The following is a 13,980-nucleotide window of genomic DNA, read 5'->3' on the forward strand; positions in this document are numbered from 1 at the left end:
GCACAAGCTAGCACGTCAACGCATCGGCCTCCGCCAATCGCGATTCCTCGACTTGCCGACCCATCGGTCACTGACCTACGATCATCTCGCGAGCCTCCTGATCCAAGAGCTATAGGCACAGGAAATACTATATGGTCGACGGACTATCCACCACCGAGCGATATACAGTATATACTCAACCGCAATTCGGCTTCGAATGGATCGTCAGGGTCACCACATTATGTACATCCTTCCCCTCCAGGTTTCGACCGCGACGTCTCAAGAGTCCATAGCCCACTCTTTCCTTTCTCTCCAGACGGTCCCCGCACCGCCACAAACAGCAACATGCTTCACAGACGAAACTTCAACGATGAACGATTTACGTTGCCTGAGTTGCCCGCTTTGACTACACGCTCTGATACCGTAGCCGCTGCTCAGCCTGCTTCTGAAGGCAACCAGGGTGCAGCCGCGGAAGACACACAGTCAGTACAAAATCCACGTCGCGTATCTAGTACCGTCGTGAGGCACATGCATGATGACTCACTACCATTCAGGAACGCATCAACAGATTCTACTGCCTTCAGGCAACGTCCTCGGGGGCGTCGTAGTCCGGTTTCTTTCCATCGGGAAGCACAAGAGGCCGCTGCATCAGATACACAGCGCTTTCGTTCTCGTGAAGCACGGTCTGCATCGCCCCAAGAAGATGACAACAGCGCCGATGTCCCTGAGGCATCAAGCTAGACTTGTTACGTTGAGATATCAGGCATGATAGAAAGAGGAGAATGATGAGCGCGGTTTGGGCGATTTGGGTGCGATTAAAGCTTGAGCGCGTTTGAAGAGACAATGCATAAGACCCCTTGAGCTTTGAAGTGGGGTGAAAAGAGAGTGTTCATGGTGCAGCTAGTGTCAATGATGCGTCGTTGGCTATCAATGTTAGATTTACCTCAACGGGGCCATCAACGGTTTGATTTAGACATCGAACAAATACAATAGAAATCGTTGATCAAATGTCTTGTTTGTCAGCCCCGGTTCCTGACTAATGTCGCGAGTGAAGGCCTGAGGACGCGGAAGCCCCGATCATCGTGATATATATTTCACCCAAGACTGCAGAAGAGGCAGTGAAAGTAGTAGGTCATAGATCCTGCCCATGGGATCTTACATTGTGAATGTCCATCTCGCCACAGTGCTGTACAGCCACAGTCCAATGCTGTTCACAGTCTAACAAAGAGGAGCCTATATTGTGTGATCCCCGCTGGATTTCAACAGATAATCTCCTCAACCCACACTCGACTCTCCAGTCCCACCCAATAGTTCTAACCAGCCCAGCCGTAAATATGGACTCCTACGTCGGGCGTGGACCTCCGGAGTCTAGTGATACATCATCGTCTTCTAACGAGCCTGCTGTCCCACAGACCAACACCACACCGCCGTCCAACATGCCCGCTCTCCGCAGCCAAGGAGAGTTCTTCATGACCGGCATCGTACCAGCAGGGCCCCAGCCCGAAGAATCAGACTGCTCAATCTGTGCCGAACACCTCGCCGAGGATGTGGTACAGATAGCTCGCCCATGCGGCCACATGTTCCACGCTGTCTGCCTGCTCACTTGGCTCCAAGGCGATGGACGACGAAACCGCACTTGTCCCAACTGCCGCTGTGAGCTATATGCTGCGCCAGCTCCAGCACCATCAACGAGCTATGCTCGCACCCGAGAAGGTATCATGGAGCGGAGAATGCAGGCAGAACGCCAGGCCTTCAGGCGTGCGGAAAGAGTTGAGGAAAACGACCTAAGACGGACTCAGCCCGCTTTGGGACGACAGACTGCCGCGACCCGCACATCGGTTCATACGGAACCGGTAAACTTTGATCGTCGCAACATCCGTTCCGCAAATACACCAGAGTCCATCAGGGGATGGGCAAGGCGAACCCAAGCTGAGATGTCTAGACAGATGACTCCGGAAAGTAGGGAACTCATGCGAAGGCTGAGACAGACTGCTCAGGAACGAGAGCAGGAACGAGAGGATGAAGAGGTCCGCGCAGCGCTTGATAGGCTACCGCCCGGTTCAGAACGTGTCTTATTCCAGTCTGTGAGCTCACCAAATGCTCCCTGGAGAAGTAGTATGGAGGAGGCTCTTGAAGATGGTGCCCTTGTGCGTTCCACAGAAAATAGGAGGAACACTATGCAAAGAATGTCACAGATGGTTGCGGATGGAGAAGCCCCAGAAATCGAAGAGCTAATTCGTAGGCAACCGGCTTACCACGCCTTAGGTGGTAGGCCAACAGCCAGCTCCGCCGATCAGATGTCAGCATCGGGACGAGCAGAAGAAAGGGCTAGTCTGCAATCTAGGCAAGACTTAGCGGTGGCTCAAATGAGACAATTGGAAGCAGCAGCCAGCTCCGCCGACCAGACAACGGCATCGGGAAGAGCAGAAGAACGGGCTAGACTGCAATCTAGGCATGACTTAGCGGTGGCAGAAATGAGACAACTGGAAGCGGCGCGTCTTCAAGATGGGCTTCTACACGACAGTGCCGAAGCAGTACACCTCGAGCGAAACTTGGCAGAGTTGAACAGAATCAGGCGCGACAGCAGACAGGAGCTTCAACAGTTGGATAGACGAGCCGCAGAGGAAGACCGTTCGTCAGATGATTCGATCCCCACCATCAGGGAACGCAGACGCCAACGCATGGCAGCTAGACGGGCTGCTGGAGAAGACAGCTCGTCAGATGAATCGAGTCCCAATATCAGGGCACGCATACGCCAACGCATGTTAGCTAGACAGGCTGCTAGAGAAGACAGCTCGTCGGATGCCTCGTCAGATGTCCCCAGCATCAGGATGACACGCATTGAAGCTATGGCGAACTTACGAGCCGCTGAAGAAGCCAGATCCTCACGTAATTTGAACTCCAGCAGCCGAGTTGCTGGTGTCAATGCGACGTTCCATTCAAACAGAGTGAGGGCAACACGACTGCAGGGAGAACTCCAGGCACTGCTAGATGAAGCCTCAAGGGGACACGCCAGTCAGACGCCAGAATCCTCAGCAACCAACAACATTCCTCCACAACCTACGCAGTCTGCGGCTCGAGGTCCTATCATTGGAAGAACCATATACCCGGATCCGCCGCGAAACACCACCGAACCTATCGCCCCAACACGCGATATCGCGCCGAGTAGGTTAGCACGAGCTCGTCGTGTCGCATTGCTGGCCGGTCGTGGCGACGATGTCCCAGAAGAAGAGATCGCCGAGTATTATGGCTTTCCTGGTCTGACTCAGCTGCACGATGAAGCCGCTTTTGCACGCATGTCGAACTTGGCGCGCCTGCGCGTTCGCGCTCAAGCTGCTGCCGAGCTGGCCACTGTGGACATGATGAATGAACAGGATGATGAGATTCGAAACTTGTTTTGGCCTGGAAGGCAAGCCAATGACAACAATTGATGACGTAGCTTGTTCGACGTATTGATGCGTTGTCGGTTTTCTTTTGCTCTTTAGATGGATCCTTGGGTATATAGCTTGCCTCGACTGAATAACTCTTTCCCTTGTATACTACCCCCCAGTATTATTTTGTTCCTCCCGTGATACTTCCTTCTACTTCAACACCCACTCTCTTTCCCCCTCTTTTACATCCACAACATCACGTTCGTTTTTAATCCACTTTGCCTCCCCGTACGGCCGCACAACAGCCAATACCTTCGCCTTGACCAACGCCAACGGCAGCGGTCCAAACAGTCTACTATCCCTACTCCATTCCAGATTATCGCCTTGTACCCAACAATGTCCTTCTGGAACTCTTATGACCTCCTCCCTTACGCTCGCCCATTTGCCCTCATGATCCACTGCGTGTACATCATCTTCCCCGCGCCCAGGCGTGACAATACTGACGAAGTCGCCTGGCATCCCAATGATGCGCTTACACCCGCTTTGTTTAGGGAATATAGGGTGGTTATAGGTTATGATGTCGCCCACACGGAGGTTCCGACCGCGACGATGAAGCGACGAGTATAGTATCCATGGGTGGCCCTTATAATGGTGGGGGATCGTAGGTACCATGGAGATCCCGCTGGTGGAGGATATGCCGCCAATGTAGGAAGAGCATACGTGGAGGAAGACAAAGCCTTTTGCGACGGTGAGCGCGCTACCTATTGGTGTATTAGCAAATTGGTTCGGAGAATAGTGTTGCAAGTACTTGCGGCCTAAGGTTTGGACAAAGCCGGAGCGGTTGAGGGTGCTCCATGGTGGCGGCATTACAATCGGATCCTGAGCTTTACTATCGCTCTAGCATCTTTTGTCTGTGATGGCGTGCCCGCGGCGGTCCACAATGCTGGCGCGGTGTTGTCGTTAGACCATCATCGAGGTCAAAGATGCTGACTTGTGGTGGACTCCTTGCATGGGAAAGCGCTATCAGGTTTTCGGAAGTTCCCGTCGGAGGACTTGGCATCATGTTAGCCGACATGCCTTCATCGTCAGTACCGATTCCGCGTCATAACAGGGATTTTGCGTCGCAATGCCCCAGGCAAAGCCACTGCATTTCACCAATCGTCTTACGTGTTGCTCTAGCTAACTCTCGTTAGAAGTTCGACACTTGGCCAAACCTAGCAAACAGCTTCATCCGGAAATTGGAACGAGATTGGAACGGGCAATTGCTTGCTCGGTTGCTTCGCAATTACGAGAACCAGATAGTATTGGTGTGACCTTATGTTTCCGGAGCTCGGTGAACTTGGCATGTAGTGCTGGTGGAGTGCTTGTATAAGATGTAGTACCAGGAACCCGGAGGTATAGTCGCAAAAGAGCAACTGACTGAAAACATGCTTTCAACATCTCTACTATTTCTGTTCGTATCGAACGCCATCGCTGATTTCGCTGATCCGCGAGACCATCTGGTCAATCGACAACACCAAGCCTTACAGGACTGCCTTCACGCAAAAGCCGTCCCTACTACTCTCAATTCCTCCTCAGATTGGACTTCTCTCACCGCCGCATTCAACCTCCGTCTCCAGTACACCCCAGTGGCCGTGACAATACCAGAAACTCCACAGCAAGTTTCCGATTCAATAACATGCGCAGCTGCAGCTGGCATCAAAGTTCAGCCCCGGTCTGGAGGACATTCGTACGGGAGCTACTCTCTCGGTGGCAAGAATGGTAGCTTGACGATCGATTTACAAAAGTTTAATGAGGTATCTCTGGATAAAGGCAGGCAGCTTACTCATTTCTTCATGATCTTTGCTAACAGGTCACAAGGTACTGGTATCGTTCGAGCAGGAGGCGGCGTGCGTCTCGGAAACCTCGGACTGGGTGTATACAAGCAAGGTCAGGCCGCACTGCCTCACGGTACATACCCGGGCGTTGGCATCGGAGGGCACTATACGCATGGAGGCTTCGGATACTCTTCTCGTCGCTGGGGTAAGTACCGCTGTTTTGCAAATATATGTAACGACTGTAGCTAATCGTGATGTTGTTTAGGGCTGGCACTCGACACGATCGTTGCAATGGACGTTGTACTGGTCGATGGAACTCAGCTTCATGTCACACGCATTACCCATCCCGAACTCTACTACGCTCTGCGTGGAGCTGCAGATAGCATCGGTATCGTGACTACCTTCTACCTGCAGACCCAGCCCGCCCCGGCACAGATCGTCAGCTACTCCATGAACTTCACTTCCGCACTGAAGTCTTCATCTTCCGTCGCCGACGTCCTTCTCCAGTTGCAGAAGTTTGCCCAATCTTCTCCTCTCATGGACCGTAACATCACACTTGAGATCTACATGAACATATTCGGCACCTTCGAAGTCCGAGGCTGGTACTTTGGCGACCGCACACACTTCTCCAGCGCCGTACTTCCCGCCATGCTTGAGGGTTTGCCCAAGGCCGACAACACAACGATCGCAACCAGAAACTGGCTCGATGCACTGCAGGACATCGCAGAAGGCGAACCTCTTGTTGAGCCTTTGACTGGCTACAACAACCACCAGACTTTCTACACCAAGTCCATTGTTACGAGAGAGGCAAAGCCACTTACACGGCGCGCACTGGAGAGCTTTGCTGGGTATGTCATTAGTAAGGGATTGAGCGCAGACTCCCCATGGGAGACGTATATTTCGCTGTACGGCGGAAGGGATAGCCAGATCAATGTCCCATCGCCTGCTAGTGCGGCGTATTCACATCGCGATTCGCTTTGGATTTTCCAGGTAAACTCCTCTCCTCTCCCCTTCAGACAACACTTATCGGTCAGTATCCTCTAAGCAGCTGGCTAACCTCATAATTGATAGAATATTGGTTCCTCGGCCAATATGCTTCCGCCTTTTGAGTCTGGCATCAAAGCGTTCGTGCAAGGACTCAATACCGCTTTGACAGACGCACAGCCCGATGGCGACTTTTTGGCGTACCCAAATTATCTGGATCCAGAGCTGACACCAGCGGAGGCGCATCGATTGTACTATGGTGATGCGACTTATGGAAAGCTAAGTGCGATTAAGAAAGTGGTGGATCCAAATAAGGTATTTTGGAATCCACAGGCGATTGGGAACTAAGTACCTTTTCTCTTAGTCTTCAAGTACCTCAACCCGGCCCAAATTCCAAGCGCAATGCAAATATATTATTCTACTCTTGCCGTGTTTTGTACCTCTCCAAAAAAAACCTGTCGAAGACTCCACTCCCAGATGTTCTGCATCCGCGCCCTCGTCAGCACTTCATCCGACACTACAAACTCGAGTAGATTTAATCCAACTGTTGCGTGCTGTGTCTCTTCTGAAGGCGCATATCCCTTTAAAGTCGAGGAGTATGTAATAGTTATTATTCTTCACTAAAGCAAATCACCAAATCTTGCGCAGGTGCGTTGTGACACTCGTAGCTCGAAAGCTAGTCCCAAAAAGGCAAGAATCCCCGATGACGCATCCATGGATCCCACTTCACGAACTTTGCGCGACTTCACATGAACGCGCAAACATGGGTCAGACTGGAGATGAAGTGATGGGATTGAAAAGTTCAGAGCAGGCTGCTTTGCGGTGAGTGTCATGGATGAGATCGTGCTCTGTCTTACTGATCGTGTGTGAAGGCCTGCACCAACTGGTCTCGATGCGGAAGGGACGTTGCAAGATGCTGTAAGAGGTGGTTCCTTTTCCTCTTCGTACTACCAACTTCATATCATTCTATTGTTTGAGTGCTTAATAGCACGATGCAAATCGTGCGGCTAGTTCCTCTGGCGATTTCTCATTGTCACATCATATGCCCCAGACGTCGTACTGAACACGGAGCATTTCGATGTATCTTACGATCTTGCATCGCCACTAATACTAATCTCAATCAGACCTGATAACATCCTACCACGACCTCAACCCCTCAACAATCGACATCCTCACCACTGAACCCTCACCCCTACAATTCATGCGCCACGTCGCCCGCAACCGACCCTTCGTAATACGAAACGGAGCCAAAGACTTCAAAGCCAGAAAAACATGGAACGCCTCGTACCTGAAGACCGTCATGCAAGGCCAGAACGTCAACGTAGCAATCACCCCCCACGGAAACGCCGATTCAGTGGTATCTCTCCCCTCAGGCGGCGCGATATTCGTCAAACCGTATGAGACCGAAGAGCCCTTTGAAGACGTTTTAAACAAGATCCAACGCCAAGAGCAAGATAACGACTACACCGGTCCAACACGTTACGCGCAAACCCAAAACGACAATCTGCGTAACGAGTACTCCACGCTCTTCGCAGACGTACCTAAGAGCATACCCTTCGCGCGTATAGCCCTTGAGCAAGAACCCGACGCCATCAACTTCTGGCTTGGAAACTCGTATTCCACGACTGCTCTGCACAAAGACAATTACGAGAACATCTACGTTCAGGTTCTGGGACGGAAGCATTTTGTCCTCTTGCCGCCTGTAGAAGCGGGTTGTGTTAATGAGAAGAGCGTGCTGGCTGCGACTTATACTCCGAAACGGGAGGATGGCGCGTCTTCTAGTGCGCTAGAGAAGGGTGATCTGGTTATCAAGGTCGATGAGCCAGAGGAATACGTACCTTTCGCGACATGGGATCCAGATCAGCCTGCTGCCAACACCACGCCTTACTCCCAATACTCGCAGCCACTCCGAGTCACGCTGGAAGAAGGCGACATGCTATACCTACCCGCACTTTGGTACCATAGAGTGAGCCAGAGCTGCAACGAAGAAGGAATCTGTTGCGCAGTAAACTACTGGTACGATCTCGACTTCAGCGGCGGGTTTTGGAGTACTGCGAATTTCGTTCGGAGCGCCGGGCTACTGAGCATGGGAGACAAAACTGCAGTACAGGGACAAGGCCAGAGATGATCATAGTGTGTATGTCAACAAAAGAAACAAACTGTACTACGATTAGGGGTATCTCTAGGATCTACAGTGACAATCAAGTCCAACGCCATGCCAATGCTTCTCTAACTCTCATCTTCGTCTACTGTCAATGCTTGATCTTGACTTTAATTCCTACACCCCTGGCGCTCTGCCATACACTGTCGCTAACTTTGACGGGCAACTTCCGTCCTTTGAGTCTCTGGTCTATCAACCACAAACCCACGACGAACTCGTATCTGCTCAACCTCCCTACCCCTCTATTGTCTACGAGGTCCCAAACTTCTTCCAATACGTGTGTGGGTAGTCGACTTCTCGTCCAGATTTCTTTGACGAGGAGGTTGAGTACATCGGCTGATGGGTCGTCGTCAGGTGGTGCGTTATCCTGTGAGGGTATGTGACGACCCTTGTTGGCAGCCCATACACCTTCATATCGTTTCCGCTCCCGTTCGGTTATCTGGTCGCGCCATCGCTTTCGTGTCCCCTCATGATGCTTGTTCGGGTGTTTCCGCCCCTTGATGCCCATAATGCGTGTGCCCTTCTTCTTGTACTTGTCGACCTTGTTGTCTTCCTCATCGGAGGATGACGGTTCTTTGCGCATTGTAGTTCGCAGCTTGCCGGCGCTCTTCGGAGGGGATTGTTTGGGCGGCGAGGGCGATCGGTGGAAGGGCGAGTGGTGATGATGCTGTTTGCGCGGCGGGAAAAGGGGCTCGACTGACATAGGTCGAGGGGCCGGCGAGACGTTGCGAGAATGGGAGGCTAGGGCGGCGCCCATTATGGCGCTCGACAGAGACTCGCCAGTCATGTGCTGCGTGATCTGCTTGACGGATTCTCGCTGGTAGTTGTTATGGTACACTGAAGGCGACCCTGTTCTGTTCGCTGACATGGGTCGACGCGGAGGCGAAAGCTTCTGTAGTGGAGCCATCGAGGCTGGGTTTTGGCTCTGGGTGCGAGGCTTGATCTGTATCGGGGCTGAAGGCTGGAGTTTGTTCGCAGCTGGCGCAGGTTCAGTCTTCCGCGCGGTCGATCGTCGCGGTGGAGGCAGAGCAGGTCTAGGCTTCTCGTCTTCCTCCTGGTCTTCTTTGGCTGACTTGAAAGATGTGGGAGTCGACGGTGACTGATAGCTTTCTACAGACGCAGACACTCTGCGGCGCTGTAAGGACGATGACTGCGTTGTGTCCTCTGACTTGGGCCGTGTTTGCCGCGAACCTCTCCGCTGCGGCTTTGAAGGTGGGGACGTGGATGTGTTGATTGCTGCCAACTGCACCGGCTTCTGTTTGATTGGGGGAGACTTCAGAGGGTCTTTCTTGGGTGTATTGAAGTATGCCTGATCGCTGCTGCCATCAGCATATTGTGGGGGCAGCTGGATCTTGTGCTTCGGTTTCGGCTTGACGGGCGGCGGTGTCTGCGTTCTGACTCTCTGCAGCGGTGCATCATCTTTCGGCTCGGGTGGCAGTCTGAACGCACGTTGTGGCTTGGGCGATTTCACAGGGGGTGGTGAACTCTGCGCAACGTGTATCGGTGCGGAAGGCTGCTTCGTGGGTGTGCTGGGTCGCGCCTGCTCAAACATCTTCACGAGCGAATTTGTTGGCGGTATGGGCGTCTCGTCGGTAGCCTTGTGTTGTGGCTCTGGTCGTCGGGCATTGCGCGCAGCTGCAGGTGACTCTAGGCTGTCTCTCCTCTTCCGCGACTGTTGTGTGGGCTTCTGAGACTCGAGTCTCGCAAGCACATTCCCTACGCTGCCCGAGGGAGGCAGTGCATCCCGCTCGTGTGGCTGCTGTTCGCTCATGGCGGGCGGAACAACGGCCTTGGCCTGGGGTATAGGCCTCAGAGGGCTGTGTCGAGCTGCCGCAAGCCGTGCCGCGATATTCGAGGGCGACGAGACGCGGTCGGGGTGATCGTCAGGCACGCTCAGCGATGCCGTGCTGTTCGAATGGGATAGGTTCGGCTTACTGACGCCTACGGGACCACCGGTATGGTCCCTCCGCAAGGATGCCGGATTGCCTGTGCCGACTTTGGTTGCAGCGAGCAAAGCCCCATTGTCTCCTCCCGTATACGTGTTCACCAAAGGCTTCGGTTTCGCGGGAGGTTTGGAGAAGGCTCGAGCGGCACCTTGTAGCGCAGCATCCCGTACATTGTGTTGGGTGTCGCCGGTCGACTGCGGGACCCAGCCCTGCTTACGTGCAGCGCTCATTTACGGTCCATTGGATGGTGAGTAATAATGACGTATACGGACAATTAGGGGACAGTAGTGCGGTTGGAAAAGGTGTTTTGGCGCGACATGAAAGCAAAGAAACGAAGGACTAAAGGGTAAACGAGTGTTGTGGAGTCGCAATTCCCCCAGTTTCCAAGATTAGTATCGTCAGCCTTGTGAATCACGGCGTAGGTACCCACTGGCATGGGTGAAGCCTTGGGAGATGCGCTAGCTCGTTGCAGCTTGACAGCCACGTGATCACGCGTAATGCCGCTTCCAGGCAACCACGACCCTGCCTTCATATACAAACAAACCTTACACCCGTCGACTCACTCCTCCAATGCACCCAAAATGGCCGACGATATACCAACGCCGGATGAGGAGGCGGTTAGGGAGAACACGCTCATGTATGGCCATGACGATGAGCTCGACGACAAGTACCCTACCCGGCCGCTGAACCTCCACAAGACGCCCCGCTTCCATACCCTGTTCACGGACCTATTCAACCCGCTCATGGAAACACAGAAGAGAAAGCAGCCTGTGGGAGCCCGTCGAAGAATTGGGCCTCATGGACACTCCAATCTGTCATCCCATGAAGCGAAACGCAACATCATCGAAAGATATATTGCAAATTGGCGAAAGGAAGTTGGAAACGACTTCTACCCCGCGATGCGTCTCATGATCCCCGAAAAGGACAGAGATCGGGCCATGTACGGTCTGAAAGAGACGGCAATCGCCAAGATCTTGATCAAGTGCATCAGCATGGAACCCAAATCTATTGATGCCCTACACATGACGCAATGGAAGCTACCCAGTCAGCTCAGCTCAGCTTCGAATGCATCTGCGGGCGACTTTCCTGGGCGATGTTACGATGTCTTGTCAATGCGGCAGATGAAGACCGAGTACAGTGACATGAGCATCGCCGAAGTCAACAATGCTCTGGATAGGCTGTCGCAGGTTGGTGCAGAAGAGGAGCAAGTCAAGATCTTCAAGCGGTTTTACCGAAGGATGAATGCGGAGGAGATGACCTGGCTCATCCGTGTGATCCTCCGTCAGATGAAGATCGGCGCTACTGAGAAGACGCTCCTCGACATCTGGCATCCGGACGCGGAGACACTGTTTAATATCTCGTCAAATCTACGGCGAGTGTGCTGGGAGCTCTTCGACCCGGAGATCCGTTTGGCGGGCGAGAGCGCTGAGCTGAGCTTGATGCAATGCTTCCAGCCACAGCTAGCTCAGTTCCAGGACAAAGTAGGCAACTTTGAGAAACTGGTGAACCGTTTCCAAGCAAATGCGGACGATGATACGTTTTGGATTGAAGAGAAGCTCGACGGGGAGCGCATGCAGCTCCATATGATTGAAGATCCCGACGCACCCGGCGGAAGGACCTTTGGATTCTGGTCACGTAAAGCCAAAGACTACGCATACCTCTACGGCAGACACTTCGAAGGCGACGAGGCCGGTGCACTTACACGTTTCATCGAAGGCGCCTTCGGAAAGAACGTGCGGAACATTATCCTTGATGGGGAGATGATTACCTGGGATATGGAGAGGGACCACATCGTGGGCTTCGGTACACTCAAGACGGCAGCTATATCTGAGAAAGAGAACAAAACCGACAAGAAAACTGGTCAGCGGCCACTGTTCAGAGTGTTTGATTGCGTCTATCTGAACGACAAATCACTCACGCGGTACACGCTACGCGATCGACGTCGCGCCCTCGAGAGTGCCGTCAGGGGCATAGAACGTCGCCTGGAGATTCATCCTTACATCGAGGCGCGCTCGCATACCGAGATTGAACCGGAGTTACGGAAGGTCGTTGCAGAGTCATCCGAGGGTCTGGTGCTAAAGAATCCGCGCTCCATGTACTGTCTCAATCAACGGAACAACGACTGGATGAAGGTGAAGCCAGAATACATGTCAGAGTACGGCGAGTCGCTCGACTGCATCGTTATCGGCGGATACTTTGGCACTGGGCATCGCGGTGGCGCCCACTCATCCTTTCTCATGGCTTTGATGGACAAGAAAAAGATAGTGGCCGACAACCCAATGTGTTATTCCTTTTTCAAGGTCGGTGGTGGATTCACCTCCGAAGAGTACGCTAGTATAAGGAGTCGAACGGAAGGTAAGTGGACTGATTGGAATGTCAAATATCGGCCTCCATTCATCCAGCTGGGCGGCCATAAGGAGAACCGGCAATACGAGAAGCCAGACCAATGGATTGCACCTTGCGATTCCGTTGTACTGGAGTGCAAAGCAACAAGTGTGGAAAATAGTGACAAATTCCGTATGGGATACACGCTTCGCTTTCCCCGCTTCCAAAGACTCAAGAAAGACAAGCGATGGGATCAAGCGCTCTCAGTATCAGAGTGGCTGGAAGTACAGAACAGAGCGGAAACGGAAAAGAATGAAAAAGAAACAGAGTTCAAGATCGAACAATCCCGAAGGAAGAAAGTCAGGACAACGAAGAAGCCGTTGACGGTGGTCGGCAGCGACGCCATCACCACACCGTACGCAGGCCCAGCATCCAAAGTCTTCGAAGGCCTCAGTTTCTTCATAATGACAGAGCAAATATCCCCATCAAAGAAGTCCAAAGCAGATCTCGAAGCCCTAGTCAAAGCCAACGGCGGCAAAATCGTACAGCGCGACTCCATGGACAAGAACCTCATCATCGTCGCAGACAAGCGACTAATCAAAGTGGCCTCGCTGGAGAAACGCGCAACAAACAATATCGTCAAGCCCGTCTGGATCCAGGATTGCATCAGGCAGAACGAGTTAGACACTACTCCCATGCCATACCTGCTTCCGTTTGAACCGAACAGGCACATGTTTTATCTCCATGACGACGATCAACTGGATTATGAGAATAATGTTGATGAGCACGGGGATTCGTATGCGCGCGACGTAGCGGATGTGGATGAGATGAGGAAGTTGCTGGAGGGTGTGCCGGTGCCGGAGGATAATGAGGCGTTCCAACGAGAGGGGTTTCTAGATCAACTGGAAGATCATGGGGAGTCGTTTGCGCATCTTAAGACACATATGTTTGGTACGGTGAAAGCAGCCGTTCGAAACGATCAGGAACGACCAGATGGTATGCTGAGAGTACGGCTGGCGAGGAACTACATTCAGTTTGGCGGTGGCGTCGTGACTGACGACATAAATGCGGAAGGCGTCACGCATCTTGTTGTGCTGAACGATCAATCTTCGACGACAGGTGCAAGGAATAAGATCACTGAACTTGCCAGAATCGTTGGCGTCGCCTGGGTTGAAAAGTGCTGGGCAGAAAGCACCATGGTTGACGAGGAGAAATACCAGTGGGGTTGAGCCGCACGCGTAGACCCGCGCCGAGAATGACTTAGTTACGTTTCTGATGATACCACGAACGACTTTGCAGCAATCTTATCTTATTCGCTTTTCAAAACGTGCTTCCACTCGTCAAACCCCGCTTCCAACCTCTCTTCGTCATCGCCCCCGTGCTCGTCCTGGTCACCC

At 52.7% G+C, this 13,980-nt stretch overlaps 3 protein-coding genes across 3 annotated transcripts; 2 read left to right on the forward strand and 1 right to left on the reverse strand.

Annotated features, from left to right (window-relative positions):
- Window positions 1-5,185: 5,185 nt before the first annotated feature.
- Window positions 5,186-8,279, forward strand: J4E83_006847 (uncharacterized protein; the record flags this gene model as incomplete). The annotated part of the gene is made up of 6 exons (XM_049333757.1): window positions 5,186-5,372; window positions 5,433-6,157; window positions 6,239-6,466; window positions 6,924-6,973; window positions 7,024-7,076; window positions 7,276-8,279. 6 exons carry the CDS (start codon window positions 5,186-5,188, stop codon window positions 8,277-8,279), a joined length of 2,247 nt encoding a protein of 748 aa, XP_049187013.1.
- A 124-nt stretch (window positions 8,280-8,403) lies between these two features.
- J4E83_006848 (uncharacterized protein) lies at window positions 8,404-10,488 on the reverse strand (the record flags this gene model as incomplete). The annotated part of the gene is made up of 1 exon (XM_049333758.1): window positions 8,404-10,488. The coding sequence occupies one exon, from the start codon at window positions 10,486-10,488 to the stop codon at window positions 8,404-8,406; it is 2,085 nt and encodes a 694-aa protein (XP_049187014.1).
- Window positions 10,489-10,839: 351 nt separating this feature from the next.
- On the forward strand, window positions 10,840-13,812 carry LIG4 (DNA ligase (ATP); the record flags this gene model as incomplete). Its single annotated transcript, XM_049333759.1, has 1 exon — window positions 10,840-13,812. One exon carries the CDS (start codon window positions 10,840-10,842, stop codon window positions 13,810-13,812), a length of 2,973 nt encoding a protein of 990 aa, XP_049187015.1.
- Between the last annotated feature and the right edge of the window lie 168 nt (window positions 13,813-13,980).

This window comes from Alternaria metachromatica, assembly GCF_023757995.1.
Source record: "Alternaria metachromatica strain BMP 0045 chromosome Unknown scaffold_16, whole genome shotgun sequence".
Classification (NCBI taxonomy): Eukaryota; Fungi; Ascomycota; class Dothideomycetes; order Pleosporales; family Pleosporaceae; genus Alternaria; species Alternaria metachromatica.